The sequence below is a fragment of the Platalea leucorodia genome, assembly GCF_965183815.1.
Source record: "Platalea leucorodia genome assembly, chromosome: 1".
NCBI classification, from domain to species: Eukaryota; Metazoa; Chordata; class Aves; order Pelecaniformes; family Threskiornithidae; genus Platalea; species Platalea leucorodia.
The window spans coordinates 142,303,029-142,330,267 of NC_138823.1; the positions used below are offsets into that span (position 1 = coordinate 142,303,029).

At 41.2% G+C, this 27,239-nt stretch overlaps 1 protein-coding gene across 1 annotated transcript in view; it reads left to right on the top strand.

Moving 5' to 3' along the window:
* The window catches only part of CALCR (calcitonin receptor), a gene marked incomplete at both ends in the record, with an annotated part of 171,774 nt that overhangs the window by 88,905 nt on the left and 55,630 nt on the right, over positions 1-27,239 (top strand). The window contains 3 exons of the mRNA XM_082311199.1: positions 9,516-9,603; positions 19,394-19,547; positions 22,964-23,074. Coding sequence (XP_082167325.1) covers positions 9,516-9,603; positions 19,394-19,547; positions 22,964-23,074 — 353 coding nt within the window. The remainder of the gene's footprint in view (positions 1-9,515; positions 9,604-19,393; positions 19,548-22,963; positions 23,075-27,239) is intronic.

Here is a 27,239-nt window from a genome sequence, read left to right on the forward strand (position 1 = left end):
CTCAAGAAAAAAGTATTAGTGTTTCAACACAGACTCATTTTTCTCAGGGCAGAAATGAAACCTACATCCAGCTGTAGGCTGGCTATTCTGCTGCCAAATGGGAACAAAATGCTTGAAATGCGTGTCATGTGCATTTGATTTATAACAATCCACTCACAGGATTTTTCACACTTTATATGATTTATAGAAAAACAGTGACATAATAAGAAAGTATAATATTTTTCTTGTTTTTTTGCCCACCCCATAAAATATTCACTTGCTTCAAATAATATATAGGAATGTATGGTTACAAAAAAAAGGACCAGTGGGAGTTTGCCTGGGGAAGGATCAAATGGAAAACTGAGAGGGAATTGGGCACAAATAAATATTAAATAACTATTTCTTTCCAGTATATGCTGCAGCCGAAATAAAAATGTTAACAAAAATCTGAATATATGGCAACAAAAAAGTATTGATCCAAAGAAGTATTGATCCAAGAGGGAAGAATGTCGCGTATGAGGTTGCATTCATCCAATTAGATGAAGATTCTCCCAACGTGATACAGAAAGAATTTGGGAATTGGAAAAAGAAATGCCCTTACATCCAACCTGTATCCTGGGGGTTTTCTTGCTTTTCCCTAGCTCTTCATGTGTGCTTCCAAAGTTCATGCAGATCAGCCTTGTCATTATATTCATGTTCCACTGAACTCAAATACTTGCTAGACTATTTTTAAATGCATTGACTGGCATGTACTGTACATAAGACCTTGGCTGTATGTACAGTACAGTCAGGATGCCCATCCAGTTAAAGTCATCAGGCAACCATGGAGGTGGCTTTTTCCTTAACACACAGAATTTTGACTGAAGCTGTGTAATATATTTCAGTTTATTTAGCAATGTTTATTTAGCTCTACCCCTCACAATTCTCATTGTAAATTATACTAATGTTATTAATATTAGCCACAAAGATTATTTTGCAGGTGATGAGGACTGCAAAAACTTTTTTCTCTGAAAAAAAGAGAATTATAGATACAGATTCATTCCAAATACCTGCTTTAATTTTTGCAGGCTACATAAAAGATTATAATCTGACATAAATGTATGCAACTCCTTTGAAGTTTTTGCTCTACAGCAGGGTAGTATTCATCCCAAGCTTCTGGATGTGTTCAAGCTGCAGTGTCACCAAGATTAGATAATTGCATACTTGCTCATTTTACAAGCATGACTGCAAAGCGGTCCAAAAATTGCAAGCACTTTTGAAAAGACCTTTCACAGCTGTACCTAAAAGGCTAAAATTATACTGTGCTACTATGTGAGATGCTAAACCACAGCTTCACAGTGTAGTGAAATGGCAAGGAAGTGTTCTGCTTTGAGGAATGTTCAGTGATGAACCTGGCATTCCTGCAGTGTGGTTCTTTCATCTATCACATGGTAGACTACTAGCCAAAGCTGCTTCATTTAATCCCATTATTAAAGCACTCTTAGAATAACAGGAATGCTCTGCTATAGATTTTACTCTTCTGCTTTGTTACACAGCTTTCTGCTCCTTTGTTCTATAGCTTGAAAATATTTGACTTTAACATGATAACGTTTACTGGCATTTAGTAAGTTTTTTTTTAAATATTGCTGATTTTATCTTGTTACCCATTGCTGAAAGCAGAGCTAGTAAAATCTTGAGTGATACTTCAGAAATCTAAGAAGTTTTGTATTTAACATTAGCATTACAAATCTGATTGTAAAAACAAAAATAAAGCCTTTGGCATCTGATATGAACAATATGATATGCCAGTCAAATCCTGGGCTGCATCAAAACAAGTGTGACCAGCAGTTGAGGGAGGTGATTCTCCCCCTCTACTCTGCTCTTGTGAGACCGCATGTGGAGTACTGCTCTGGGGTCCACAGTACAAGACAGACATTGTCCTGTTAGATCGAGTCCAGAGGAGGACCACAAAGATGATCAAAGGCCTGAAACACCTCTGCTATGAAGAAAGGCTGAGAGAGTTGGGGTTGTTCACCCTGGAGAAGAGGGGGCTCCGGGGTCACCTTTTTGTGGCCTTTCAATACTTAAGGAGGGCTTATAAGAAAGATGGAGAAAGACTTTTTTACCAGGGCCTGTAGTGACAGGACACGGAGCAATGGTTTTAAACTGAAAGAGGGTAGATTTAGATTGAATATAAGGAACAAATTTTTTATGATGAAGGGAGGTGAGACCCTGGAACATGTTGCCCAGAAGTTTTCGATGCCCCATCATTGGAAGTGGTCAAGGTCAGGTTGGATGGAGCTTAGAGCCACCTGCTGTAGTGAAAGATGCCCCTGCCCATGGCAGGTCCCTTCCAACCCAAAACATTGTATGATGCTTTGAAGGGTGCTGAGAGACTGACAATTCTTATGTGAATGACCGCTGTTTTGTTACAGTGAGATTATTTTAAGAGTGTATCCTTTGAATAGTGATTGAAGAGGATGAACTCATTTTCCAGAGACACAGTGTGATCCACTCTATGTATCGCATTATGGCCCGAGTACAAGTGTAATTGCATGTGGTATTGCTTCTTTCACAGCAAAAGCACCAAAGTTGATTTTCTCCTAATTTCAATTCCACAACAGCTTAAACTGATCCATATCAGGGCAGATGTGCTGTTGTTACTCGCCATGTCCTCCGAACTAAGTATTTCTACTCCCTTCCATTTACCACTGCTTGTGTCACCAGAGCCTGCGGTTAAGTTCAGAGAGTTGCAGAGGCAGAAAACCTTGTCACTCATGCACTCCAGGGCTCAGTTTCTGCTGGGGTAGCTGTCTGGGCCATGTCTTCACAGCATGAGCACAAGGGAGGTCTGGAAATATGTGGCTGAGGCACAGTACACCAAAAAGCAATAGGTATGTTATTTATTGCAGCAGTAAATTAATATCATTTATATTTAAAGATTAATTCTACAATATTCTTTTTTTCACCTTTTTTTTTTTTTTTAAACAAAGGTGGTCCCTCCTGGGATAAGTTTATGTCCAGCTTAAACCAGATGCACATTCCTAAGATTACAAAATAGGATCATATATATTGTTCAGACAAATATTCCTGCGTAAAACAGAATGATTTTACCAATTTCAGAGAAGTGCAACAAGGTACAGGGAGTCCTGTAGAGGCTAAACTCCAGAAGTGCGTGGAACACCTCCCTTCAAATACTCCTGTTAACACTTTGGGCTAAAATACTTCATGATTTACACCTTCCTAGAGTACATTTGAAAAGCGTAAAAACTAAAGCTTTTGAAAGAAATTACACAATCCAGTCTTTGTAAGTATTTCAAGCTTTGGCTAACAACAAATCCCCTGAAATACTTTGCTAGTACCTTGCTGAAATTTTCTTTGCTTTTACTTGCTTTTAAACCTCATAAAACCCCTTGGCCAACAGCCAGGAAGGGGATTAGGGATGGATTCCTAAATACTGAAACAGCAGTAATTTTCTTGGCTACTAAGACGTGGTAGGAATCACCTCCCAATAATAGCCATTAGAGGATGCAGAAATACCATACCCAGATCTACGTATAATACAAATGGGATTCATTTAACTTCAGAGACCTAGAAGTCAGGTGCCGGTGCTCAGCTAGCTTCCTCAGCTCCCCTCCTAGGTAGCGAAAACCTCCCAAGGGCCCTTCACCCCAGGTGCCCCTGACAGGTGGAAGGAATCAGCTCCTCTAACTCCTTTAATGCGTTACTGTCTTTTATTTCATAAGAAGTTTCAGCCTTTTCTGAAAACCTTCTGGATAATTTGGCTTGCATATTATTGGAGTCCCAGGTAAACAATTCTCATTTAAAGCACATTTCTTGTATTTTCTGTTCTTTCAAAGTATACTTATCTCTGTCATATTACCCAGTCTAACAATCATCTTCAGTTTTCTCTGTAGTGTGTATGATCGCATTGGCCACTCAGATATGCAGTGTGGGGGCTTTTCAGAACTTTGGGATTACCTTAAAAGTAAACACAGACAAGTTTGTAGCTAATTTCTGTTTCTTTCTATTTTTGTCCAGTTTATTGGCAAGGGTTTGGTTAAAGGGAAGCCTAAGGTAAAATAGCCCCTTCTTGTTGACTCGTTTTCAATGGGAAAATGAAGCATCAAACATTGCAGCTCCCATGTAATCCAAATGAATGGATAAAGTAGATTTATTCAGTCATTTGATCTGTGTAGCTCTGAAATTGCCTCTTTGCCATGGCTAATGGTTTCAATTTGTTAACATAGCACACACGGCTCTACAAGATGCAGTTCACCGTCTCCACCAGGCAAGCTAATGGAAATTAATGGTGATCTGCTTGAGTAACAACTGAGTAGTCATTACACAACTGAGCATTTGGCTCCCTGATAGTGAAATTATCTCCAGGACTACCAAAAGGAATGAGATAAGATCCAGCAAGTGACCTAGATGCCTGCAATTTTCATGTAGCAATGCCTTTAGGTGCCTGACACCTGAATTTGAGAATTTGGTACCTATATTTCTCAGGAGATTTTAATATGAAAACTTCAGGAGGGCTAGACAAAAGATCAAGGAGCTGTGTAAAGGTAACCAATAGGGAATACAGGAATGCAAGATGCTAGATATGTCTTCTGCCTTGCCTCATCTTCCTGGACACTTGACTAGAGGCTGTAGGGAGGCATGTCTCTTCACCTGGGACTTGCGGTGACCAGCTTTCTGGCATATTAGGAAGAACTGAGCAGAGCTCGCTATTTCCCTCGGAAGTGTGGTTGCCAGAACATCCTGGTGCCAGTTAAACCATTTGCAGGCCATTCCAGGCTAATAGCTAGAGCATATACTTGGGAAATGCTGGTCTGTGCAGGACCTGGGATTATAGAAGTGTGGCATACAGCTCACTCGTGGCCCAAAGCAGTAGCCTAAATTAGGAACCCAGGGGTAAAATGTCCAGCTGTGAACAAGGAGAAAATTTTAATACTTTCCCCCAGACTATCTGTGCATTTGGCAATGCAAGCAGACCTGCAGCCTGCTCCTTGGATCCAGATTCCCTAAATGTTCAGCAGCTGTCTTGCCTGTGTCTTGCCCCGGTGCCTCTGCCCTGTGTTTCCCCCTCCAGTGCTAACGCAGGCCGAGTGGGTTGGTGCCCTTCTGTGCTGACTGGCAAGGCGCTCCCTAGAAGAGTCTGCAAGCCTCTCTGCTAGTTAAAAAATCCTAGAGACCTTGGGGTTGGAGATGGGTACACGGCTTTTCACCCTGAGAAAGCTGCATGGGGTGGAAAGAAAGCTGTCTAAGGAATTTGCAGCCAAATGAGGAGGTAGCAAGTGATTTTTCAAAGTTTCTGGGAGTAAGACAATGACTGAGAAAGGTATTTTTGTGTCACACTTCTGTACTTAGCCACAACCTCCACAAGTCCTCTTTTGTGCCGTTAAAACCATTCTTCCTCCAAAGATGTGTCAGCATGTCGTAGTTTAACCCGGCAGGCAGCTAAACACCACAGAGCTGCTTGCTCATTCCCCCCCAGTGGGATGAGGGAGAGAATTGGAAGGGTAAAAATGAGAAAACTCATGGGTTGAGATAAAGACCGCTTAATAGGTAAAGCAAAAGCCGCGCACACAAGCAAAGCAAAGCAAGGAATTCATTCACTGCTTCCCATCGGCAGGCAGGTGTTCAGCCATCTCCAGGAAAGCGGGGCTCCATTGCATGTAACGATTACTTGGGAAGACAAACACCATCACTCTGAACATCCCCCCCTTCCTTCTTCTTCCCCCAGCTTTATATGCTGAGCATGATGTCATACGGTATGGGGTATCCCTTTGGTCAGTTGGGGTCAGCTGTCCCAGCTGTGCCCCCTCCCAGCTTCTTGTGCACCCCCAGCCTCCTCGTTGGTGAGGTGGGGTGAGAAGCAGAAAAGGCCTTGACTCTGTGTAAGCACTGCTTGGTAGTAATGCAAACATCCCTGTGTTATCAACACTGTTTTCAGCACAAATCCAAAACATAGCCCCATACTAGCTACTATGAAGAAAATTAACTCTATCCCAGCCAAAACCAGCATACAGCACTATTGTGAAAGATGGCATTGCAGAATTATCAGAGCAGAATAATTAAATGACAAGTTTTTTCCAGTTCTTCCTCCAAAAAGGCCTTTCTTTCTTACCGCTTCTTCAGACCTCAGCAAAGAAATGTTGCTCTACTGCCCTCTTTTGAATCTTTCCCCTTACACTGTCCTTTCTGAATAAATTTGACCCCCCTTATTGGCTTTGTGCAAATGGCTGTGCAGGGAGGAGTGTCCCACCTTCTGGGTCACCTGATGGTAATTGTAATTGAAGCCCTGTTCAGCTTAGTACTGCAGCTGTAGAAATCAGGGCAGAGCCAAAAGAGATGTTATTACTGAGTAGGATGCTGTGCTTGTCCTCAGATGAGCTTCAGGACTAATCCCAAGGTGTCAATGGTATTACTACAATAGCTGAAGCAGGAGGAGTATCTTAGCACATAATGAGTTATGCTACATTTATGAAGAAAGGAAGAACAATATTCTAGTTTAAAAAACAGACAGGGATTTCATATGTAACTATTATAAGCAACAGAGGATGAAGAATTAATACAATCATGGAAACGCAGTGGGCTTTAGCAATGTGCTTATGATTAATCACTAAAGAAGGATGTTCTAAAACTTAACTGTGTGAAGCACATTGTATTATCTTAACATCGAGAAGGACATTGCTGGTCTTATGGAAAAAGGGATAAATAGTATAGAAGCAGGAAATCAGGACAGCACCTACACTCTCCATGAGGCTGCTCTGGGCTATCAGCTGCAAGCAGGCTGTCCATGGGTGGTAGTGCTCGTTGGTGTAAAAAAAGTGATAGCTCTAGCACAAGAGACGCAAACTCCAGGGCACTTGAGTGTGCTGCTTTGCACATCCCAGCTTGCCTGTCATGTCACACCTGAACCTGGATCACTGGAGGTGAGGGCAGAGCCATGGAGATGCTGGTCTGTTCCTCTGCCCAGAGGCTGACAGGGTCCATCTCTCAGGGCTCCCCTTTCTGTTAATCCTTCTGCCTCGCCGTTATTTCTGCCCTGCCCATTCACCAACACTTTTTACCAGCATGTACCTTTTCATTTCAGTGCAGTGATCATCCTTGATCTAATACTGATGCTAACCCAAGTGTGCTGTAGTGCTATTGGCCATTCTTATGGTCAAAGTAGAGAAAAGCCACTTCTTAGACAGGGGCTTTATACGAGGATTGTTAAAATATTTTCATTCAAAAATTGTTGAAATTGTTGTCACTGGAAAAGGCTCCTGTGAAGGAGGAATAAAAAAGAGGTACTGGATTTTATGTAGCATGTCAGCCATTCCTGTGGTTAGAGCTGGCTAGAAGATATCAAGACTATGTAAGATTTCACATGGGAAATAATTCTTACTCATTTACTTGTATGTAGTATCATATGGCACAATCATCACAGTTAACAGAGGGGAAAATAATGTGTTAAATATTTTACAGATGGCTTTTTTTTTAATTAGGAGAGACAGGAGCAAGAAACATTTTAAATAGCTCATTCAGTACATAATAACAAATGTTCACAAAATCTCACGAGGATAAGATTTACCTGCAGCTACAGCTACAACCCAACATAGTGCTGCAGGTGCTCCCAGCACAAAGTACAGGAAAAGTAGATGTATCACAGGTAACTTCAATTGCTATTGATTTTGCTTGTGTGTTCTAGGTCACAATATTTTGTTGATGTCTGTGCCATTTGTGGAAAGTGATGTCTATTTTAAAACTGTCGACAGTTTATAACGCAAAGTTCTTCCTTTGCCTGCTTTTTACCATATCTCTACAGATGCAGCAGAAGTAATGAGGCTAGCAAAAATAGAGGCACCTACCAGACTGGCTTTACACCACACTACAGAACGCTTTACAGTACAGTGTGTAGCAGTATGAACACCATGTTCGTGCTTGTATGTCTGCTCATTGCACAGCTGACCAAGACCCCTTGTTTATATGCACATGGATCTTTTTGGCCGTTTTGACCCAATACACGCTGCAGTGGATATCCTGGAGAAGACACAGACAATTCCAGGCACTTTCTTCTGATCTAGGTGTCCAATTTTTGCTTCCATTGAGTTGTCTATGATTTCTGATCAAACACAAAGATGTGGCAGACAGCATAATTACATGTTATTTCTGTGTCATTTGCCTGTCCCATTACCTCTGGCACACCAGAATGGTTCTGGCAAGGCTCAGACAGTAATAAGGCTACTTCTTATTACAGGCAAATCTTCTGAACCTTCTTTTCCATCACTTCGTATTTTATGTAATCTCAGTGACGCATGACTGCAACGCTCCCATTGGGATCTGGTAGGAGATTACCTCCACATGTGCTACATTGAAGTGGAAGTGCCACACCTTTATTACATTTTGAGAGTACATATTTCTGCTTTAGATGAGGACAGTTACAACTGATCTCATGTTTTCCTTCCCTCTGAAAATGGGTGACCTTCCAGACCATTTCAAGATGAGAAAAGCTGTTACAGTGCTGTTGCAGAAATAAATGTTACAGAAGTGATTGTGTTGCTCACTACATGTCAGGTAGACTAAGCATCCAAGTCTGTGTGCCTTTTTCACATTAAATTTCTGGGTTTCAGATATGTAGCGTGCTCACAGGATTGTTTGTCCAGGTAGAAAACACCTCACTCTTTGTTTTTAAGCTGTCTGAAAAATAAAGGTGTGTGAGTGCTCACTGTCTTACTGTGGCTGAAGGTGATCTATAGGCATGTTACTCAGCCCATGCCCCTAGTGATCCATGAGACATCAGAAGGTACTGTGTCTTGACAAAAGCCATGTTTCTCACTCTAACGCAGAAGTTCTATTTTTATGAAACTAAAAATCATGTGTTGATGCAAAGAGCTTTGCTTGCTTGAACTCCCACAAGTGTGAAGCAATTTGATGATACATGGTGACCCCTGGATATTTTTCCCAGAAAGGCCAGATGGGTGTTGATTTAGGAAAAAAAAGAAAACCAAAAAGCTGCTGATCCAGTTCCCTCCAAGCCTGTGGAGTCGTGTCGATGCTCTGCCTCTCCAGTACTTTGTGCAGCTGAAGCAGTCATTCTCGACAGCCTGAGGGTTACACTGCCGTGTGTCTGTCCGCAGCCCAGCCGAGCGAGCTGCTTTAGGGAGCGTGTAGTCCCACAGTGTTGTTCCCAGTTTCTCTCTCTTTTCCTGCCACACTTGCTTGTTCACCTAACTAGGTGTTACCCAACCTCTGGCTTTCTCTAGCCCCATAAATATGCCTTTTGAGCTTAACCCAGATCTGCTGCTGGTGACATACTAACGTGGAGCTGTACCCCACGTCAGCTGAACTCACCACCAGAGATCTACGGAGGAGACCAAATTCAAAGCATGCGGGCCTCCAGTGAAGTCAAGCATGAGCACACACAAGGCGAAGGGTGTGCACACACACGCACACACACACACACAGAGTCCACTTTAAGTCTAAAAAGATGCTCATACACCAAGACAAGGAATTTATCTTAACAAATAAAGTCTAATACTGGTTTTTTGTTGTTTAATTCCCAGAAGGGTCAGCTACAACGTGTCTCTCCAGGAAGACTCCACAATGAAAAAAATAACCCACAGTTTCTTCTTACTGATCATCCTTCTAATTGTAAGTACAAGAAATATTTAAACTTGCCAAATTTAAACTTGTGGTGATGTTCAGAAAAATAAGGAGTCCTGAGTTATATTTGTTATACTGCACAGCTGAAGAAATGAGTTCCCTTACTGATAAATTTCAAAATAAGGTTAATAAAGTTTCTAAATAAGATATCTCACAAAATTTTGAACTTGAAACCATTGTTTCTTGGTGAGAAAAAACTGCAAGTCTGAAGAAGGTAATGCATGTGATTTTTCATTTCTGTGTTTTACAGGCTACAACATATCAATGATGGAAACTTATGTGTTTGAAAACTTGCTTAACATTGTTGTGTGAGACTTAGACTGACTTAAGTAATTGTGGATTTTCACTGTGTATAGTTACTCTGCTATTAGGAAAGCAACTGAAATGGAAAATAACAATACAAATTTTAGTCATTCAGTTCAAATGCTATTTTCAACTGTTTAATATCAATATTACCATTATTTCAATGTATGCAACATGTCTGAGTAACTGCTGTTCTAAATATGTAGCAAATTTATTTCTACCTGACTGAATACCTCTCGTAAATTGAATGCATTCTCTGATCTCTACTTGTGAAACCTCAAATTATTAGCAATTATCATAAAATTGAAGACGTTACAGGTAGTCAGAAATGAGAATACTGCCCAGAGCCTCAGTTACAGAATGGTCAGAATTTGTCTGAACAATGCTGCTGGGAACAAACACCTCTCTACTGTGGTGCGGTATGAGTAACTTGCATGCCAGATGCCACCTTATTCCTTAACCATTTATCTCTATGTTCCTGAAGAAAACTTTCATTCTTATTCTTCTTAATTTTGTTTTGTTGGTTAGCTCCTCATGCTCCTCTGCTTCTCAGCTTCTCTTCCAACACCTGAATGTGGAATATTTGTGTGCATCTCCCCATTAGCTCCCATCCTTTCTGGATATAAGTTGTAGAAACAGGGCTAGAAGACGCATTGGGAAACAGTAGAGACTGCTCTCCCTGGTTTGTCTGTTGGGTTATGTCCCTCCTCTTCTTCCAGCCTAGCATAACTTGCCCACAGTGCTGTTTGCCACTTAAATTAATATGCATAAAAAGGAGGGAAAGAAAGTAGAGAACAGTAAGAGAACGATGGATAGAAGGAGACAAAAAGAAAACAATGAAATCAGATCATGGAGAACCCAGGAGAACAGCAAAGAACACCTCACTTTGGTAAAATACTGAATTGATAGTACAAGATTAGGACCCTCAACCAAAGAAGAGCTGGAGACCAGGAGGAAGAAGAGAGGAGGGGAGAGCTAACACATTTCTGCTAACTTGGTCTCAAAAGTAATTAGTCCAGAATTAGTTAATAATTTGAGGAATCATCCCTGTGCTTGGCAAAAGTCTTCTGCCTTGAGGTGTATCAGAGTATTCTGATATTTGTGACCTTTTGTGGCTGTTACACATAGCCCTGCAAGGGATGCATGTAGCAATGCACTGGCTGGGACATCACCCATGATCAGAGATCTCTCTAACCAATCGGCCTGACAGGGACCAGCTTCCTTCTGGGCTTGAATCCCAGCTGATCTGCATAGCCTAACAGGGGCCTTTGCAAAGAACAGCAATTCTTCCTATAATAAGCCAACGCTGACTGAAGGAGCAGTTCCAGATCATTTTTCTTCCCCAGTCAAATGACAGGACTGTAAATATTCTGATAGCTAAAATGATGAACAGCATTTCTGAGTGTCTGAGGTGCTCTGACCTACAGCATAAGTTTCTAGGTCAGCCCATGAAAGACTGAGGTGATCCTTGTCCTGTTATCCACAAATCTTTTAAATCTCCTACCCATGGTAGCATGTCTGCAACATTAGTTCTGTGCTCATTCCTGCAGTACTGCAGGGCTAGGATTTCTTTAAGAAACTATGCAGTGAGATCTGCATCCCCTTCCTTTTAGATACCTTTGCACCAGAGGGCTCTCCAACTTTTGATCTCAATGCATAACTTAAGCACAAATTTCCTTACATTTTCACTGTTTCAATGTCTATATTCCTTCCTTCCCCACTGCAGTGGCCATACTGTGATTTACTTAGACACCTCCCAGGTTAATTTATCTGCCAGTAAGGGAGAAGCCACAGTCATAGAAGTAGACCGTGAACAAGCTCTGTTTCCTTGATGTCATTTGTCAGAACACTGCTGTTAGATCACATATGAAAAATATTTGGCATCAGTCATCTTTCCAAAAATTTCCCCACCTGTAGCTGGTTGAAAACGTTCATTTTTTACATTTTATTTGTGGTCTGTAACAAGGAAGTGTGTCTTTCTTTCTCTTTCAAAAAGACTGTTCCCATTCTGTTGGTTCTTTTAATCATGCCTTGGTTCCCAGAGCTGAGTCCCTGGGACTTACATGTCAGCCACTGTCTGAGGTTGAGGAAGATATAGTAATCAAAGCGATTTGTGACACAGAGGTGATTTCCCACTCCTGTTCTCTACCCACACCACAAACCATCCTCCAGATCTTTCTTCTTTGATGGCTTTGATGGTTTACTGTCATCCTGTCATCTGTCCCCTGCACTCCCAGCTGAGGACTGCAAGCTGATGCAAAGCAACACAACCTGTTCAGGTCCTTGCTTTCTCTTCTGGGCTCCCACTGTAGGTGCCAGATTCATCCCATATCTCTCCTTGAATGTTCTGTCCTAGACCCTAGTTACAAGATATCCATAAACACATACCCCGTGCCCCCACCCCCCCAAGTCTCCAGCCTTTAGACCTGTCACCAAGTGGTTTTGGTACCTTCTGATAGAAAACATCTCTCTTACATATGTCATTTTTTGCATAGAATAAATGGCACTTTACTCTTCTGTGTACAGGTCCATAATAACTCCCCTTTGCCAAACAAAACCTAAAGCACCAGTTTCTTCAAAACCTATTTTAGAAATAAAACTAACTCCTTATTGTCTTCCTCTTTGATGGCTTCCCTTGCTTTTGGATGTAGAGTAATGGCAATGCTTGCAGCATCACCAGATAGTCCTCTACAGTTCAAAGTGAATTCCATTAGAAATGTTAACTGTTCATTATTTCTTAGTTCACTTTATTCCTGATACTGTCTCATTTTTGGTAATTACTGAGAGCCAGAGGATGTGACTGAGATTTGTTTCCTCAACTATGTGAGCCCCTGTACGCTGGAGCAATTAGTTAATCTCCTCAATGCACATTTCTCTCTGCAAGAAAGATGGAGCGTCAGCACGGTGTGTCCAGGGGCATCAAACTGCAGAGAATGAGGAAACAAGCTTGGGTCTCTTTCCTGTGTGACCGATGAATTTTGCAGGACATTGAGAAAAGAGAGTTCTGTTTTCTACCTGATTTTGTCAGGTAAAAATTGTCATCTAGTGCCTACAGATGGTTGTTTGATTTTATCCTGTAAATGAGGATTGATGGAATAGTTTTTCTCACATATTCCAATTTTGTTGTCCTGAGCCAACCACAAAGTGCTCAGGAAAGACAAAATGGATGTTGCAGCTGAACACACTATTATTCAATTAGGACCATTAGGTCAAGATTGTATTTTAAAATAAATTCATTTTGAGTACAAGTTCATTAAGTCGATATCTGTCCAATTGTTACCAAGCCTCAGTCACTAACCTATACACAGCCTGGTACATTGTGTCAGCTCCTGAAAGGCTTGTGAATAATTCCCATTCACAAAACATGGAAATTTAATTCTGTGAAAGCCTAAATGTAATTTTCATTAACTGCACAAACTGGCATGTTTTGGAACACAGTTGTGGTAGGTTCAAGTCTCCAGAAGCCAATTAGTAAAACGTTTGCCACCATGATGAGGGCACCGCTCATGGTGTACCCATTTGATCCTCACAGCTGGGAGTGCAATACGCACTGGTGAGGTGGTGTGGCCACGTGCTCCCCTGGGCTCCTGCCACCTGCCCAGCTCAGCAGCCCTCACCATGAGTCTCTAAACCCGTGTCTGTGCCGGCGCCATAAGCACAAGCCTTTTCCTGCTTAGACAGAAGCTCTTCCAGCATCTGGTCCAGAGCAGGTCCCACCTCTCGGTCGGCCAGAAGAACTGCTGAAGATCTGTCACAGCCTCCTTTGGCATGGTTCCTCAGAGCCTTGCTTGCTGTCTGGCACCACTGGGAGCCCAGCGGCTTCCCCAGCCTTGGATGATGAGATCCCCCTGGGTCTCGTCACCTGAGACCATGCCTTTGAAAGCTGTTGTCCTGAAGTGTGCATTTCCCTTTGTAACTGTGGGTTGCTTCAAGCTGTAAGGAAGTGGACTTGCAAGTTCTGGAGCTCTTCTCACACAAGGAAAACTCAGGAAAGCAAGATGCTGATGATTAAAGGTGCTGAGAATTAGTGTGAGAATTTGAGACTCAAGCTGCTCATGGTTTCCCAAGAGGGAGAGGAATGCCATATTCTGTTCTATTCACCCCAGTTTCAGGGGTGATCAGGACTTTTTGTGTCCATCTTTGCTTTTTAAAAAATAAGAATGTTACTATGCAGCTGATTGCCCTAAAGAGGCCTCCTACAAGAAGATAATCAGACTGCAAGCAAAAATCCATGAGGTATTCTGCAGCCTTCCTTTAAGCCCACTGTTTGCATCAGGCTACCCTGGGAGTAAAGCTTCCTTGCAAATCCTGCAGCAATGGAAAAGAACTGTACAATTCGTGAGTTGCTTTTCATTACAAGTGCCTTGTCTTCATCTGCTGTGGCTGATAATCTTGTGCTTGTTTAAACAGCTGCCAAAATCTGCCATGTAAGTCATATGGGATCTCACTGTGAGATAATTTCCATCCTGCTTCAACAGCAATTGAGTATGGGAACATTTTAACATTCAGTGGTTAAGTAAAACATGTCACATCAAGGTATTTCCTCAAAGAAATTTTCTGCTGTTTCCTAGCACATTTGTGATGGATAAGAAATTATTGTTATGTTTACCAAGTATCATGTACTAATGACCTTCCTAAGGCATCACAGTCATTTTCTTCTCTGTCCTAACGCTAGCAGCTGTGAAAAGTAGTTCAAATGTAATCGAGGTATGAGAGGGTCTCTGCAACCGGTCTGAATCATGCTGAGCTCTCACTCAGAGATGTGATGTATTGAAGGACAGGAGTTTAGTGACCCACAAAGTGGTGACTACACATAGCAGTTTTAAAAGAAATGTACCAAATGAATGTTTGAGCTATCGAAATCGATAACAAACGGTTAGAGCATCCAGAATTTGAAATGTATTTTGACTGAGCTCAACAAGAAATGTTGCAAAATTACTGAATTTAGTGGAAGGAGGGAAAAAACAAAAGCAAAAAAAGCTACAAATGCCTTCTTTTCCTAAATGTCATGCATAGTTGACAGTTAGTATGCTTCAAGCTCCTTGATGGTGGAAGAAAAATATTTGGGGATGCTTGTTCATCATGTCCAATATTTTGTGGGAAAAAAAAGAAGGAATTTTATGCTTGCTTTATCTGGATTCTCTGTTGCAGAAATGGGCACAGTCTTGCACAGGTTAATAGCAGGTGTCTGTCTTACAGAAACCAAGGCACTATTTGTTCATTTCTATATAGCTTAATAATGAAGCCAAATTGCTTTCTCTAGATTCCTTTGTTAATTCTAGGTATAAAGCGAACTTCAGCATTCCCAGCAGCCTGTTTTTTCTCTTTGTAATGATAATTCATTTTCTTATAACAGTCATTTGTCACGTGGTGGCTTGGTGGTCGTATGTATGACGTCATTTACTTGGACTTTTAGGAGTGACATCATATGTACGGCTGCTAAACTGCTGCATGGGACATCACTTAAACAGTTTTCTTCTGAAGAAATCATACCAATCATTTTCAGGCTATGAACACATCCTGATTATTAAGTTGTGAATTATTTATTTCTCTTTAATAAAGAATATTTATAAATGAATGAGGCATTCCTTTATTGTATCAACATCATTTATATTTCCATCTGAAGTAACTGATGGATGGATGGGAAGTGTTTTTAACGTGCAGTAATGGACTCTGAACATTCAAAATTTGTTCAATACCATAGGTGGTAACCAGGTGGAAATTATTTAATCTTGGCCTTTTTATGGTGAAAACATGTGTTTTAAAACTTAATTCCTAAAATACCTAGATGTAATCATTAAAATGTAGTAGCAGAGGTGATTCCTAATCATTAATTCCATGAGAGCACACACAGACACACAGAGAGACTCATAGGACATTCCCAACCTCTCCCATTAACATGATACACACTAAGCTTTCCCCCCGTGTAGCCGTGCCCAGGCTTCTGCTACTTCTGATCACAGAATAATGACCTAGGGATTTCTTTCTGCTCTGTTTGTCCTTTCCTGACCCCTATGGTAAGGAGCTCAAGAAGACTAAAACAAATAATAACATCTGACATCACAACTGTACCAAAATTTTTGTCTGACTGAGCCCCAGGAATATAAGGCTGGATCATCAGCCGACTGAACTGACTTCGGGGAGGACAGGCTTTACGCTCTGAGTCCCAGAGTGGTGGTGGACGTGTGATTCTCCTATGCACGGTAGAAAACACGAACATTGCAAACAGAGGTGTGACTGCTGAACCTCCAGCAAGCCGCCAAATTTATTTTTCATTAGTCTGCTGAAATGGTCATCTGATTTTAAGGTAGAAGAAAATATTGTTCAAACTTCCATGGTGAGCTTTTCAAATCTAGGTAAACAGAAATGAGTAACAGCAATCAAAGGGAAGAGTACCTTTAGAGGGCATATCACAGATGAACAATACCAGTAACGCACCTATGTATAACCCCTTAATTTGATTTCATACACAAGCTATTCGATTACATCAAAAGTACCTGGAAAGATTTGTGTGCAACTAACTTTGAAAATCTGAGTCTTTGTGTTTGGCAATAAGAAAAAATAAACAGATCATTTAAGAGACATCTGTAATCTAATATTATGCCAGTCTTTAGCCAAACTTGCTTTAGATTTACTGTAGGCCATTAAGTGTTTTCCACTGATGCGGTAATTTCCATTGAGCTTTAGTGACACAGTCTCATCCATATTTTTAATCTCTCTGAGTGAGTTCCTGGCCCAAATGTGGGCAATAGAAATTTTGCTGGCAATTTCAGCTGGGCCATGATTGCCTTGCTCAGAGGCGGTAGAATGGGCAGTCCTCCTGGTTACATGGTTGAGCACTTTAAATAATTTTGTGCACAATCCAAGACATTTGTCCTATCCGCCACCACAAGTACTCTTTGCCTCCAAATATTAAAATATTCTCATTAACCTGTACCCAGCAAGAGCTGACTTCTTCGCAAATTGGATTAGTCCCTTACACAGAGGGAGTTATGAAACTGACGTTTAAGAGTAAGGTGTCTTCAGTCTCTGAATTGTATCTTACCCCTCAAAATCATCATCTCTACTTACAAACTGTTATATCTTCACCAGTTAAAAGATGTAAATAGACCATTCCTTTTCTGATGGCATATCGTACTTTTGATTTCAGCTTGCATGTTTCTGTACTACATAATCTTCTGGGAATGGTCTGTCTTTTTAAAAATGGTGTGTAAAAGAGGATACAAAAAAAGTTAGAATAGGAGAAGGATGTTCCTAAGCACTGAACAGATTCTATAGTTTCTATCTGTGTACCTGGCATTTGCCAATTGTTTCATGTCTGTGTTGTGCTTTATTCTGTACAGATAAAGCAAACGAAACAGTAACAGTATTTATGGCCAGCAACACCAGCCTTTCTGGTCTCTGTCAGTGTGAAACGATTTTGGTCTTGTTTGGTCAAACAGATCTGAAGAGCAGATCATCTCCTTCCTAGAAGAAAACAAAAATAAAATAAAAGCATTGTTTTGTGGGAAGGAAAATTGGTGATGTTTTCCAAGCATAATCAGATGGTTATGCTTTCAGACCATGAGTATGTTCCTAGACTGGCCCAGAGTAACAGAGGGATCGTCGAGAAAAGAGGCGATGCCATGGAAGCCCCCCTAGTTTTCTTTGACGATACTGTTATTCCTCTTTTGAATGCAAACAGCTTGGAACTGAGGTATTATTCAAAATAAGAAAGGAAAAATAAGCATGGAGTATCTACGAGTCACTTCAGAGAAGTACCAAAGCCTGTGGCAATACATGGACACGAAGGGCTAAGACAGACCTGAGGGCATCCAAGGAACCTTATCTGCACTTTGCTACACTTCTTTCTGGATTTAGGACATTGCTTGTTTGGTTTCAAAATGATCTTCATAGACTCCAGCTACTCCCTTTAATCTTCTCAAAAGCGAGGGATTTGTGATATGTTTGGGTTTGCTTCTGTATTTCCTGTTCTGGCTTTCTAGATGCTTAATTTTTCACTTGGATGGCCAGATGAAATGTTCTAAATGGCTTCACTGTCCAAGTTTATCTATATATGTGTGTGTATACATACACATAAAATTTATATAAAATTGTATCTGCCAGAAAATAGCTTCCTTCTTGTTCCTCCCATTTTATTTCAAGTACCTATTTAAGTGCAATGAGACAAGCTGCCTTCACTGTCCTCCAGTCTTCACACGGTATCTATATACAGTTCAAAATGAAAATGTTAGTATCAAAAGAGATTAGATTAAATTAGGAAAAAATAATTGGATATATGAATATAAAAAGTTTAAACTGACATGGTTTGGCACAGAAGTATCAGGATAATGTAATGCCTTTTTTTTTCAACTAAGTCAAACATACTGTGGTTTTGCTGTGTATTTTACCAAGGTGTTTTAACTGTGCAAATGGAAAAGAAAGTAGTGTATTAATGAGATACAATTGCCTGTGATGTGCAATAAAAAAAAAAAATGGGAAGCAATAATTTAAGAAGTAAGCTGATATTTGAACTTTCAAACCTGTCATGTTTTCAGTTTGAACAACTACAAATGGTTGCTTAAACATCTGTGTACTAGTATTTGGTGCTAAAAACGTCAAGTCTATGTGTTTGTGAGGGTCCTAAGTTTTGAAGCAGCCTGTAAATGACTCTGCATGTGCTTGTGATGGCTTTAGTATGGTTTAGTATGGGAAAAAAGTAGAGGGTCATACAAATAAAGTGCCACAGCAGCATGGCTTTTTCTTGGGGAAGCAGAGGAACTAATCCTTTCCTATCACCTTCATGCAGAGGAGTGTCCTGATACAGGATTAAGGCAGAACAGAATTAACTAAAGCTCCACACTCTCATTTCCACCCTGGCTCACAGACGTGGGCTGTGCAACAGACAGATGGATGCATGAATGGATGGAAAAAATGATAACTGACCCTCTCTACCTGAGATTTTTGCCTTCCAGATGCAACGAACCTTCCCTTCGCCCTTCAGGCAGTAGTGAGGTTTAAACTCTCTGTGCTGTGTTTCTATGACCTTAACAGTTGAAGGAACTCAAAGCAAGTGGCATAAACCACGAAATAGTCAGTTTTGAGGCTGTGGCACTGAGGTATTTTGTCTGGGCAGTCTGGAGAGAAATCGGCACAAGTGAGCAGAAATACATGGGTGTAACTTTGGGAAGATATAAAATTTTTTTACAGATCACTAAACTAAATGAAAAGATTTTGAAGACTTTATCAAGTATTTAATGGTCCTCTCTTTTGCCAAGAATAAGGGCTTGGTTAAAATCCTGAGTTTATAGTGAGGTAAAGTAGTAAAAATTCAGCATTTACTTTGCGCGCAGTATAAGGCCCATCATAATGCTAAACATATGTGCAAATAACAGGCCTTTGAAGAATACATAATAGAGATTTCTGATCCTCACTTTTTTTTATTTTATCCTTCTGGTTTATTCACTTGTACTAACAGTTTTTCCTTTCTGTACAGAGAATGGTTCCAAGTCTTTCTTCTACTGTAAATTATACTGATCCTACATTAGAGCCTGTAGTAACTGAAAATTCAGTCATACGACAGAAGATAATAGATTCGCAGTTCAAATGCTATGAGAGGATGAACAGAGCTCCTCCGTATAAGAAAAAAGGTAAAAAAGATTAAAAAAAAATCTGTTTGTATATTGCCACTCTTGCTTATATAGCTATAAAGAAACATTTACTTCTGTATACTAACCCGTAGTCTTCCTCAGGGTGCAGTTTCCTTCCCATAAGCAGTAGTCAAATTCACACTTACTTAGCATCCTCTTAAGTGCAAAGAAAGAAAAAAGCCTGGAACAAGCCCAGGGAATAAACAGCTCTTCCTTCCTCCCCATGCAGACGGTACCTCCGTCATCTACATTTCTGGCTCTGTGCTTTGCTGCTTGAATATCTCTTGTTCTTGCTTAGGGAATGGCATTCTCCGGGACCTTTCAGCAAGCTCACACAAAGGCCTGATTATGAACGGTGATCTCTTAAATATAAATGTTGTTCTGTTTGCTTCGCTCACTGTTTTGTTTTTCTGTCATTCATGCATTGACTGATAGCTGTCATGCTCTGTACCAACACAGATGTTCCAGGTATTCTACATTCAGCAGTAATACTAGCAAAAAGAGGTTTATAAAGCACTGAGCACATATCTTTACTGAATACGAGGCATATATTAAGATTAATAAAAAGGGAAATTACAAATAATAGTGGTGCTACAATGGCACAGTATAAATGAAGGAGCATTTCTGGTTGGCACTGAGTGTTCTGGTCACTTTTTCTCATAGAAAATATGGAAGAAGTTATGAGGAGGCTAGACAAAAAATTTGGAGGCATTGTGGGGATTTATACAAGTAAAGAACAGAGATATTGAGGATGCAGTTTAAAGAGAAAATATATTAAAAAATTATTATTAAAAACTGCAACCTATCTATTAGATGGGGTGGAGATAACGTGGGATTTTTTGTAGTACAAGACCAAAGTCATTTCTGCAGCTCTTTACCACAAAGATTTTACTGGGCTTTGCAAGACTCAAAGAATAATTAGATGTTAAGATACTCAGGTTTTGATGCAGAAATGTTTTGGAATGAATATAGAGATTCCCATTGCTTCAAAAAGGTTTTCATTCAGGCCAGTAATGGGGAAAACCCACAAGTATTTAAACAGGGAAAGCATCATGTTTCAGGCATAAACAAGCCTTTAGTTGCTGGGCTCGAGGGGGAAACAACTTACTGTCTGCTCAGATTACTCTTTTAGTCTCCAGCTCTATAAATATGTAATTTTTGCATCCATTGATACTTCCACTGGATTACCTTTCTTTTGCACCTTGCTTGTGTGCGTAGTTGCAAAGGGCTGAAGCGTTTTCCCAGCATGCGCTGGGAACTCCTGTGTCTCATGACATACGAATTCCTGGTAGTGTCTTCAAGGGCAGCGTTGTCCCAGGAGGACAGCAGTGGCAGACCCGTGGCCATCGGACACAGCACAGCAGTTTCTGCATTCCTTCAGCTGGCAGCTAGATTTAAGTGACGCCATTGAGGACTGTCATATTCATAGCAACATGCCCTTAATTAATTTATAACCCAGAATGAAGATTATGGGCGACTAAGGAGTGATGCCAACACTACTAAAGTTGCATTTTCAGCTGAATTACAGGATCCTTACCAGCACTCCAACATTTATGTTTCATAAAGGGTTGGAAGTGGACAAGGGTCTAAGTCTCTTGCTGCAAATTTGAAAGGGAGGATGGGATGAGATGGGAAATTCCCTTAATGCAAAGGACAACCGTAGAGGTGTCTTCTGAGAGGAAAAGCCAGACACATGAGCTGAAGAGGTATACTGGGCGTACATTTTCAGCCCAAACAGTAGTGGAGTCTAGCACTGAAGATCCCAGGAAAGCCCAGTGTCTGGTACAACTTTACAGAGCCAGCTGAGATGTGTCTAATTTTTCCCTGGTGTCTCTGCAGTCCCTGGTGTCGCCTATTTGTAGACTGATGCAAAGGTAGTTTAAATTCTTCATAATCCTGAGGCTCAAAGGTGACGGCAATGGACTGCAGAGAACTGCATACTATCTCATGCTCAGAAGCCAGAGATGGTATAATACAGGTGAGCTGTGGCAGCATTACAAGTGGCCATGTGTCAGCAGAGCTGAAGTAATGGACCACACTTATCTTGCCCATTTCAGGGTAGAAGTGATTACTTCAAATCCCAAAGAAGTAACAAAATGAGGAGCTTAGGCACATGGGAACACCTGACCTTCCCTCCAGGACAGTGCAGCACTCCCACACTCCCTGTCCATCCAAAAATGTGATATTTTTAGCCAGTGGTACAACAATATGGTGTTCAACTCTTCCTTTTCTGTTTTATTACTTACACTGTTTTATTTCCTGCAGCACTTAAAAAATGCATATGTATGCATGTGTATATCTATATATGTGTGTGTGTGTGTATATTTATGGATGCATGTGTGCATATATATATATCATGTTACTTACCTTGAAAGATACATTCCACAATGTACTCCATTCATGATCAACATCAGTGATTTTTTTTTTTTCTTTATTAGGCAAGGCAAAGGTTTTAAACCTAGAAATTCCTACCAACCCCATTCTGCAGTGTCTTTCAGATACAAGCTCAAGTTGCAAATATTTTCTACTCTTCTTTTTCTTTGATATTATAAAATGATTCCTAAAAGTCTTTCAGATACATCTCAAAGCTAGAGAAGAACACGAGAAAGCCTGAAGGAAAGATAACAAACTGCTGATATGATGGTTGGTTAATTAAGTGAACAAGTAGCATTAGCGCATTTAACTTGACAATGGAAAAATAGCTGTATTCTGCCTCGCTAGTATGGCCATCGTTTCTGGGGCTGGGAGCAGTCCTTGTAGGGGTGACAGCCTCGACAGTGCTACCTTCCGAGAAGGGGTGTGACGAGGAGAGGATCCCATCATACCTACCCAGACAACATTAGCAGGCAGAGTTTGCCTGTTAGAGATCAGTCTTGCACCTCACTTCACTGGATCTGTAGTTATCTGACTGATCTCTGGTGTTGAACAATGCAACAGCCTTACAGGGACCAGTGTCTGCAAACGTTGCCTTTAGCTGGGACGTCCCTGCAAGCCCTTCCTACCTTTACATTTCAAAGACTCAATTTTCAGACCTGCTGAACAGCAGAAGGTGAAATGAAAAGTCTTTGGATAACTGAGGCCCCCCCTTACCATTAGAGTACACATTTACGGCCAAGGATGGAAGGAGGATCAAGAAGAGGATTTTGTAGGATCAGACCCTACATTGAAAGTTCAGTTCAACAGGCTTAAAAAAACATTACTTTCCAGTAAAATTAACACCAGTAACATCAGATCAGCAAACCCAAGTGCCTTGCAGCACCTGAATGCCACTCAAAGTGTAGCAATAACAAGGGGTTTTATTGCAAACAAAACCCACAGTTGTCTGCAGACAGCAATATTCCTTGGGAGGCTGGAACAGAGCAGGTTCAGGACTGACTGTGTATGAATTAACTACTGCATTCCTCTTAAATGTCCAGGTCTGTTCTGCAACCGAACCTGGGACGGCTGGTTGTGCTGGGATGACACGCCTGCTGGAAGAGTCACTGCTCAGAATTGTCCGGATTATTTTCCAGACTTTGATCCAACTGGTACAGTATTTCTTTTTATCATCTTACCTTTCGAAGGAAGTCTTTCAAACATTCATGCCATTGAGTGGAAGCATGTTTCCAGTGGCATTTTTGCAGCATTGTGAAATCTCAGACAGTTTGGCTGAAATGAAAATATATCAAGCTCTTGGGTTGCTTAATTTATGTATTTTCATTTGTAAAATATTTTGTATGTTTTTATCTTTATGTAAATGTAACCCATGGATTTATGGAACGTAGTTTATGAAAATATTAATTACTTAGTTACAATATCAAAACATTTTTAGCGCCTCATTCTAAGTTTTTATAATGAAGAAAAAATGCTTATGTGCATGAAATATGTATCAGCATGTTCTTTGTTCAGTTTTTATTGGAAAATATCATTTTTATGGAAGAAGATGAGCAGAAATAATGTTCTTTCAGTCTCCAAGTTTCAGTTGTTTATTGAATTCTTCATACAAATACTAGCAGCCATGCAGACTAGGAGGAGTAATTCAAGAACATTTAAAAGGACAAATGAAAGGAAAAAATCAAGGACATAAATATTGCTAAATAGATATGAGGAAACGTATGTGTTTTAAACTCCACAAAGAGTATTGTTTGAAGAAAGACACAGTTGTGTGTTCCACGCTCAGGATGTGTTGCTGATAGGCAGTGCTTGATGCCACAGTGTGCTAAATCCAGCACAGACACAGTGTCTCAATTGCAGTTAAAAACTATGAAACTAAACATTTGTGAGGGGAGGCTATATAAATCTAAAAATTTTCAACAAGGTTAAACCAAAATGTAGGTGCCCACCTGGTAAGTAAGGAAATAGACTATCACATAGCTGTTTTGGTGCGTTCAGCTTGCCTGGACACCAGGTGCCCACCAAGCCATTCTATCACTCCCCTCCTCAGCAGGATGGGGCGGGGGAGAAAATAAGATGGAAAAAAATTTGTGCATCAAGATAAAAGCAGTTTAATAAAGCAAAAGCAAAGGCCACGCGTGGAAGCAAAGGAAAACAAAAGATTTATTCTCTACTTCCTGTCAGCAAGCGATGTCCAGCCACTTCCCAGGAAGCAGGGCTTAGTGGTTGCTCCAGAAGACAAACGTTGTAATAATGAATGCCCCCCCTGCCCCCCCCCGCCTCCTTTCTTTTAGCTTTTATTGCTGAGTAGGTGTCATACGGTATGGAATATCCCTTTGGTCAGTTTGGGTCAGCTGTCCTGGCTATGTCCCCTCCCAAGACCTTGCCCACCCCCAGCCTACTGGTGACGGGGGAATGTTGGAGAGACAACCTTGATGCTGTGCAGCACTGCTCAGCAGTAGCCAAAACACTGGTGTGTTATCAACACCAATACAAAGCACAGCACTATGAGGGCTGCTATAGGGAAAATGAACTCCATCTCAGCCAGGCTCAATACAGCTGTGAATTAATTACCCAGTACCATTAGCTAAAACTATTGGTTTTGTTGAGTTTGCTGCCTATTTAGAAACAGAGGAGTTCCCAGGCTGGATCAGATCCAGTATGCATTTCACTGAATCCCATTTGCAGTAGCAGCCAGATTGATCAATATTTCCTTTCTTTATAAATCAAGCTATCCAAAATTAAAGAATTCACACAGCAAGTGGGAAACTTCCAGTCTGAGGGGATTCAAACCTGCATCCTAACTTGGATGGAGGAACCTCTCCCTTTCCAGAGGAAGCAGGCATTGGACAGGACAGATTGAAGGATTTGCGTGCCTGGAAAGTGAGCTCACATGGCAGTGTGACTGTCCACCTCTTGTGGAAATACCCTGAGACCTACCCCACAAATCTTTACAGCAGTTTACATCCCTGTGAGACACAACGGGCACCGAATCACAAAGTCTTGTCTTTTGTGACCTTTTTTTTTTCTTTCTGACAAAGTTAGTCTTGACCTCTTTTCTGTACAGTATCATAGTTTTCAAGGAGGAGTCTTGCAGCACGGCCATGCTCATGGCTAATCAGTGGAGTACCTGGGGGGAAACAGGCTGAGGAGCTGAGACCCTCAACTGGAGGGGTGCCTTTGACCTAGGTCTCCCTCTCTGTGGACGAGTGCTTCAACCATGAGGCTATTTGCACAAGAGATGCCAGAAGAGCATTTTAAAAGAACTGGCCAAATTTGTTTCAGTTCTCAGACAGAAGTGCCCACGCTCAGGAGAGAGCTTGAGGCTCTGGATCCTGAAGTTGCACAAGCCTTTTCCTACATGCGTGTTAGAGGTGCCTCTTGGATGGGGTTTGTATCTATCTTCCATGTATACTCCAGGCACTATTCAGCTAATACCTGCAAAAATGGGTGTTGGGCAGCCCTGTGATCACAGAATTCTCCCTATGACTCAAGGTCCTCATCCCTCAGTGCATGGGGGTGATTACAGAGCCACTCTCCTGCTCGCTCCCAAGCCACCTATTCCCAGCTTTTCCACTTGTCCACTTGTCTCCAGTGACTTGTTCTAAACTAATTGCTCCGCTACAACAGCACTCTTCAAAGTAACACTTGAAGCCATCCATGGAGAAGCACCTCACTCCACATATTAATGCTTATTAGCGCCAAGGTCTGTGGCTCATACAACTGATTGCAAATCACACCTAATGTACAGATGTGTGCTGTAGAGTCTGGCCCACAGTGTGTGCGTACTGCCATTACTCTTTCTGCCACGCTTTAAAACTTGCAGATTTGGGAATTTTTTAGTATTCCTGTTCTCTGTACACAGCCATAGGAGGAAAAGCCTCCTCCAGTAATTAATTTCCTGCTGTTCCCTCTGCTGTCCTGTTTAGGAAAAATACCTGTGGTCTTCTGGACTCAGTATTTTCCCCTGGCATATCTCTTTTCTCCTTGTCAGCATCCCTGTCAGCCTCTTTGCCTGCACCCTGGTCAGTCAGTACTTTCTCTGGCTTGGCAGCAGCTCAGCATCTCCTGGTTGAGCCAGAGCTGCTTTCCTAGAGTAGCTGTTGAGTTGCCCAGCACGTATGACAGCTGCGGCATCAAACCAGCAGGTAGCCAGCCTTTGCTTTACAGGTGGCTGATTGTCACACTGGGACTTAATAAAGTAGGAGGGAGACAAGAAATTGTGGGGGTGACTAGAAGTCTTTCAACTGCTAATGGAAGTGGCTGACACTTAGAGGTGGCCAAAAGCACAGGTTCAGCTGTCCAGAGAAATCTGTCAGGTTTTGTGTCACAAATAATTATTTCCTTTGGTAACTTATGCCTGTTAAACAAAATACAGCTACATTTTCTGCTGAGAAACAGAAAATTCATCCTAAAACCCAATGATTTCATAAGATGATAACTGCAGTGCCTGTCAGATTTCCTTCCCATAAAGTCTCCATGATGTCAAACCACCTCAGCATGTATTTTAGGCATGCAAGTAACCCCATGGACTTTTGAAATGAGTATGTGCTGCTTTGGGCTGCATTGAGATCTGAAGAACCACTGTGTATCATCTCACTGATGGCTAAGTTACTTCAGTTTGAGGCCATGGATAGCTTTGAGTCCTGGAATATGATGTCATTCAGCTTTCTTTTTGTGCTTTGATACTTAGGTCATTCTTAACTGGAAAAGTGAAACATTATCTGGCAACATAGGATCAGATCCTCCTCCCATCTGCACCTGTGGGTGCTGTACACCAGCTCTCTATATCTGAACCCCCAACAACATTCAGCATCAATGCCAAGAAGAAATTGCTAGAGTATATTAGAAAGCAAATAAGGTGAAATCATATTCTGGAGAAAAGGGCCCAGAAGCAAAATGATGGAGAACACAGCCAGTGCTCCATTCATTTTGTGTCTGACAGCTTCACAACTAACAGATGTAGTCCCACTTATTCCACTGAATTTACACAGATAGCAATCTGTGTTCGGAGACAAGGAAGGACCACTGTGATAATCTAGTCTGTTCAGTTAGCTAGGGCTTCCCGCACTGCTTTCCTCACCTGAGGAAGCTCTACCCTGTGAAAGGAAATGAGGATCTTAAAGCTAACAGACAAACAAACCCCTTTCTACAAGCTGTCACAACTTTGTCCTTTTCAATAAACAACTCCTGCCTCTTGTAGCAATCTCTTTCTCACAATGACCATCACGCACAATGTGATAATGCATAAAAACAAATCAATTTGTCTGGAAAACATACCGCAACCTACTGCTTTAACTCCAGTGACAGCGGGAAATT